Source organism: Syngnathoides biaculeatus, chromosome 8 (genome assembly GCF_019802595.1).
Source record: "Syngnathoides biaculeatus isolate LvHL_M chromosome 8, ASM1980259v1, whole genome shotgun sequence".
NCBI lineage: Eukaryota > Metazoa > Chordata > Actinopteri > Syngnathiformes > Syngnathidae > Syngnathoides > Syngnathoides biaculeatus.
The window spans coordinates 12,213,144-12,219,421 of NC_084647.1; the positions used below are offsets into that span (position 1 = coordinate 12,213,144).

At 43.3% G+C, this 6,278-nt stretch overlaps 1 protein-coding gene across 3 annotated transcripts; it reads left to right on the forward strand.

Annotated features, from left to right (window-relative positions):
• The first annotated feature begins 1,767 nt into the window (after positions 1 to 1,767).
• On the forward strand, positions 1,768 to 6,048 carry tsku (tsukushi small leucine rich proteoglycan homolog (Xenopus laevis)). 3 transcript variants are annotated; one of them, XM_061828323.1, is made up of 3 exons: positions 1,768 to 1,777; positions 3,496 to 3,810; positions 3,979 to 6,048. In XM_061828323.1, the coding sequence occupies exons 2-3, from the start codon at positions 3,502 to 3,504 to the stop codon at positions 4,720 to 4,722; spliced, it is 1,053 nt and encodes a 350-aa protein (XP_061684307.1). In that variant the 5' UTR covers positions 1,768 to 1,777; positions 3,496 to 3,501; the 3' UTR covers positions 4,723 to 6,048. The 3 variants fall into 3 exon arrangements, with proteins under 3 accessions (XP_061684307.1, XP_061684306.1, XP_061684305.1); XM_061828322.1 differs by lacking the exon at positions 1,768 to 1,777 and adding an exon at positions 2,115 to 2,246; XM_061828321.1 differs by lacking the exon at positions 1,768 to 1,777 and adding an exon at positions 2,387 to 2,448.
• The last annotated feature ends 230 nt before the right edge of the window (positions 6,049 to 6,278 follow it).

Consider the following 6,278-nt stretch of genomic DNA (forward strand, 5'->3'; position numbering starts at 1 on the left):
TTACTGTTCAGTTTTTCCGTGTTCAGTCGGCACATGGCCTCTCTGTGTTTTTATAAGGAGGCGGGTCCGTCCGAGCGCTTTCACTGCCGTCCCCGGGCCAGGAGGGGTTATCTGTGAAGGCGTTTGCATTTAGCGCTGATCCAGATTCCCGTGGTTCAACGTTCAGGGGTGAGAATTTCTCGCGGAATTCCGAGTTTTTTCAGCTGAAATTGTCATTCTTGTGAAACGTGTAAATCCGCTGAGAAAATTTGGGGTTTACGGCTTGACGCGGGCCGAGGCTGTGATCAAGACCGGCCGCCAGCATCTATCGGCAATACTCGTCGTGAAATTAGTCACAGTTGTGCTATCTGTTTACGGCATCGCCATCTGTTTGCATTGAAATTTGGTGTTTATAATAATGACAGCTTTCCAGTTTCTGGCAGCATTTTGGCGGTATTTTGTCGGTGTTTTCACTCTCATGTTAACATTTCATAGAGAAGCATTCCGTTTACTACGGCATAGTTATAACTTCTTGACACACGTACGCACACGTAATCGAGCGGTCTGCACGTTTGCCAGTATGGCGAAAAGATGAAGATCGTGCCGGGGGAATTGATAAAAACCACGGGGTTAAAAAACTGTTTCAGAGGGCACGGCTTGAAAAAAGTGTAACCCAAAAATGTATCAACATGTCTAACCAAACACGGAAAAAGTGGACGTTCTCGGCAAAGTGCTGTGCACTCTGTGGTCCGATAGGAGCAAAAAATATCCAGGAAACACAAAAGTAAGTGGACGTAAATTTCTCAAATATTATATAATCCACAACTGACAATACGATTAGGCCTATCTGTAGCACTGGCCCTGGAGATCACGCATTTTATCGCTCACTTTTCATTCTCTATCTCTCTCTCTCGCGCTTATATCTTCTTCTACTTTTTCTTTCGGCTTGTCCCGTTAGGGGTCGCCAGAGTGCGTCATTGCTTTTATATATAAATATATAAAAAAATTACTTGTGTACTTATTTCTGAAGTATAACTTATAAGTGCAGTAGCCTATTTGATTAAAATCACAATTATTTTGGTTGTTTGGACTCATATTTCAATTTTCAAAATGTTATAATATAAACAAATGACTTGTGTACTTATTCCTGAAGTATAACTTGTAAGTGCAGTATCCTATTTGATATAAATTTCACTCAGTCTACATTTTTACGTCTGAAGTTCGACAAAATTATTTTGGTCGTTTGGACTCATATTTTACGTTTTCCAAATGTTATAAAATAAACAAATTAGTTGTGTACTTATTTATGAAGTATAACTTCAAAGTGCAGTAGCCTATTTGGTATAAATTTCACTCAGTCTACATTTTTATGTGTGAAGTTCGACAAAATTATTTTGGTCTTTTGGACTCATATTTTAAGTTTTCAAACTATAAGGCAGACATTTTCAGTGTTTTTTCCAAATAGGTCATCCCCATCCCTGAACATTACAGCGCGCCTTTTATATGATGTCTCTTTTTGTCGCGCAGTTATGTCAGGATTTACTGCAGAGTGCCACCGGAACGCCGCTGCGGTTCACATCTTAAATGTTCACAACTGCAGTTTAAGTGCGCCCGTCGTAAAACTCTCCCAACAGCAGACGTGCGATACGTTCCATGTGAAAAGGCCCCCCCCCAAAAAAAACAATTGTTCCCATTTCGGGTCTGCAGCGAGAAGCCATAATAGCGGCGAGAAAATGACCTGTTGCACACAGCCGGGTAGTGTTTGGAGTTCAGGAGTCCAAAGAAACACTGCACAGAGGTACAAGTAACAGACTTTGAGCAACGGTGAATGTTAACCCACAAGTGGTTCTCTATATAACATCAGCCTATTATGTAAGGCCATTTAATAACCTTAATACCTGTCTAATAACACGAGTGCATTATTTATTGCACGGCCTGTCAACTGAGCAAACAATACGCTTTTCTTCATAGGCCCGGCTTTGTAATTTGCGGGTACGAATTTCAATGGATCCCGGACCGCGCAAATAATACTTTGCTGCACGGGGGCTGTCATTTCTCACTTAAGAGAAGTTGGCTTTTATCTTCAGCCCTGCTGTGTCATGGCAGGACGGCACAACTGTGACTTCTCAGTTCCCCTCGTTACACAACTCGCAACCTCTCTTCATATTCATGAGTGTTAAGGTGCAGGGGCGCTTTTTCTCTCTCTCTCCCTCGATCCATTCCTCCTTTCACAAGCATGCACGCAGCGCGACGGTGAACACCGCAAAGTAAGGCTTGCGAGAGTGTCTGTTTCTTTACTTTGAAAAACTTTTATCTGTCTCAGAGAACATGATGTGCCCGATAAGACTTGACCTGGAACAGGAAGACTTGGTGTAATTAACCAAAAGCATTTGACCGCTAAACGTGACTTGATAAGCCCTTTTTGAGCTGTTTGATGTTGTTCTTTGCGACATGAGAAGTCCATTTTTGGTATGTTTGACTGGGAAAAACTCGAGTTGATTTTTGTTTTTCTTTTCTGGTTGGTGCGGCGAGATCAGGCTGTAATATTTGATTAGCTTTTATCTTCCTTGCTAAAAATATTCTATAGAATATTTCTAAAGACGGCACAGTGGATCAGCTGGTAAAGTGTTGGCCTCACAGTTCTCAGGTCCCGGGTTCAATCAACCGCCTGTGTGGAGTTTGAATGTTCTCCCCGTGCCTGCGTGGGATTCCTCCGGGCACTCCGGTTTCCTCCCACATTCCAAAAACATGCAACATTAATTGGACACTCTAAATTGCCCCAAGGTGTGATTGTGAGTGCGGCCGTTTGTCTCGGTGTGCCCTGCGATTGACTGGCGACCAGTTCAGGGTGTACCCCGCCTCCTTCCCGTTGACAGCTGGGATAGGCTCCAGCACTCCCCGCGACCTTCGTGAGGATAAGCGGTGAAGAAAATGTATGGATGGATGGCATTTCTGAAGAATTTCTGAAGAACTGTAGAACTTTAGGACCCAAGTCCTATAGAATTTCTGTAGAAATTCTATTGTTCTGTACAAATTCTATAGAATTCCATAGATTTCTTCATTTGATGTAGGATTCAAACCAAGGAGCGTGAATCACATTTTTCAGCAAAGTTTGACGGCTTTTGAAGAAGTCAACATGCATTAGTCTAATCAACTAACCTGCCAAAGAGTTTCGTTTTTTTTCCCCATAAAAGTTTTTTTCAGGAAGTGATTAAAAAAAAATGTAAAAATGAAAGTTACTAAATGTTATTGTGTTGCCTTGAATGAGACGTCCCTGCTAAAAAATCGATCGAATTCTATAGAATTTGTCGAGAAGAACTTGTTCTGTAGTACTTTGGCTGTGATTTTCTATAGAATTTCTCCAGAACAATTGAAATTCTATAGGACTTGGGTCCTAAAGTTCTATAGTTCTTTGGAAATTCTTTGGAAATGTTCTATAGAGACTTTTTAGCAGGGATTGTAGGTTCCATTATCAGATGTTAGGGCGTTGTTGTAAATAATGTGCTGTGTTTGCAGGGCATAATGGCGTTCTTCCTGTGGCTTGGCCTGCTGTTGCTCCTGGCGACCGTCCGGTCCACCTCGGTCAAGAACTGCCACCCGGGCTGCCACTGCGAGGTGGAAAGCTTCGGCCTGTTCGACAGCTTCAGCCTGACCACAGCAGACTGTCGGGGGTTGGGCCCTGGCGCCGCCATGCCCGTGCCCATACCGCTGGACACCGCCTACCTGGACCTGTCCTCCAACGCCATGGGACGGCTCACTGACGCCATGCTGGCCGGGCCGGGCTACACCACTCTTGTCAGCTTGGACATTAGCAGCAACCACATTAGAACGGTGAGTAAGAATCCTGTCGATTCAAAACACTACTATACACAAAGTGTGAAACATAATGGGTTACGCCACCACTGAAGGAACAGAACCCTTTTGTTAACTGATAACCCCTAGTACACGTTCTTTTGAATTTCTTAAGTTTTTGCCACTGAAGAGTCCGATATTTTCCAGGTAAGCCCCAATGCTTTGTCCAAGCTGCATTACCTGGAGACTCTGGACCTGAGCCACAATGACTTGGAAGCCCTCTCGCCAGGATGCTTCTTTGGCCTCCCTCTGGCTGAAGTGGACCTCAGCCACAACAACTTCCAGGACTTCGACATGGATGTGTTTGTGGCTAAAGTAAACGGCAAACCAGTCAATGTGGATCTGTCACACAACGAGCTTGTGTCCATTTCCACAAAGCCGCACGGGAAACTTGTGCACATTCAAAGCTTGAATCTGACGGCAAACTGTCTTTCGAGCGTACCGAGCTTAGCGGGACTGAAGATACTGAGATACCTCAATCTGGATAGCAACCCCATCGTCGCCATTAAAGAGGGGGACTTTGCTCACCTTACAGATCTGGTTTACTTATCTCTCAGCAGCCTCCATCAGCTTCAGAAAATTGAGGCGCACAGCTTTAAGAGCCTCCAAAGCCTTCAGGTGTTGGAGCTCTCCAACAATCCCAAGCTGAAGACTCTCAGCCCGTCCGTTTTCACCGGAATGGACTCGTTGCAGGAGCTGAATTTATCTGGCTCTGGAGTGACTTCCTTACCAAACAACATGCTCTCGCACCTCCCCAACATAAAGAGCATCATGCTAGGACAGAATATCTCCTGCTGGAGGACCCAAAAACAAGGACAGTTTCACCGGCAGCTTGGTCAGACCCAACACTACGAGGTGCTCACTTGCAACAGGGGTGGCGTTGTGTTGTGATCCTGGCAATACGGACGAGTCCTTAGTCTTTCTACCAACGCTGTGCCTACTATTTTATATACCTCTTTCCAAAGCTTTAAGAGGTTTCATGTGGCCTTCAAAGACACAAAGGATCGTTTAACATAAAATGGCCACTATCTATCCAAAACTCATTTACACAATCTTCATCTAAATACAAGCTTTTCACGCTATATTTTTTACCACTACATTAAGGAATAATTTCAGCTCATAAGACAAATAAATTAGCTTCACTAATGCTAATATACAAATACAAATCTGATTCCACAGCGCACGAATACTGTACTGCGTTTCCAGAGTAAACCAGAGTGCTTCTTTATCTTCTTTATTACAAGTTCACAAAAGTCTAATTAGACTTAAAGCAGCAGTTACCGTAATTTCCGGCCTACTTTTTCACACGCTTTCAACCTTATGCGGGGATGCGGCTAAATTTGTGCATTTTTTCTAACGGTAAGGTAAGGTGGAATATATGTGCCGAGAAATTGACTTTCGTGTTGCTTCTGTGTTACTGGCGTGTCTCAGTGATATTTACCGGTAAGTTTTATTTTAACCGGCCCTGTTAGCGTTAGCGCGCTGCTAGCGTTAGCGCTAGCTTTAGCATCGCTAGCGTTAGCACCACACTAGCCTTAAACTCTTTCTGTGTTATGTCTTTCTTTATAAATATCTCGCGTTTGAATGTGGGTTTCAATGTGGGCACTTGCGGCGTATTTGTGTACCAAATGGTATTTCCTTTACAAATGTACTCGGTGATGTTAACCTTTGTAGGCTGGGAATTACGGTAATACAATTGCGGAAGTTGATTAAGCCGAGGTTTGTTTTGCTACAATATAGACATTTGCGACCCAATTTAATAGACTGTGAGGAGCTTGTGATACACAAAAAAGAACCATTTTTGTAACTTGAATGTACTTTTAAAGGGCCAGCTCATAAACATGTCCAATTGTGCAAGTTCAGCATATACACTCGGACAGGGCGGTTACTTACTTTTTATGACGTGAGTGACACCTAAGAGGGAAACAAACGGGGACCGCTTTTACTGTCTCCATTTGGTAGTTCAAGTACGACACATAAACCTTTTCCTGTGGACCCTGAGAAACTGCCAGGATCAAGACCGCTTGAATGTCTACAAAACAAAAAGACGCTTTGGTTCTGGCTTTAGAAGTAGTCATTTCCCTGGTGTGTAATACAATCAGATAACGTACGGCAAGCCTCTGTGGAAAGATTTATATTTGTATGGACGTCACAATGCTGTATGTATTTTTGCAAATATATACGAAATGTGTAATAAAGTGAGATTTTTTTCCCCTATCCTCCTTTCTCGTGTTCTGTCTGACATCGTCATGTTAGGTGTGCCGGTCCACTTGGTAAACGGTGCTAACAAAAAAAAAAACGCCCGAGAGGAATGATTGCGTCACCGTCCGCTCTATATTTGTCGTTTTGATGAATATTGGTTTTACTTCCTTGAAATAGAAATGGTGCGAATCTCCTCGAGATGTGTCGCAATTCTACCGTTGGGTTGTGACTTGTGTTTAGCACAA

What these genes read in the sequence shown, in the direction of transcription:
- tsku (XM_061828321.1), top strand. An exon ending in GCAGCAACCACATTAGAACG is followed by an intron (nt 3,811 to 3,978) that starts GTGAGTAAGAAT and finishes GATATTTTCCAG; the next exon opens with GTAAGCCCCAATGCTTTGTC.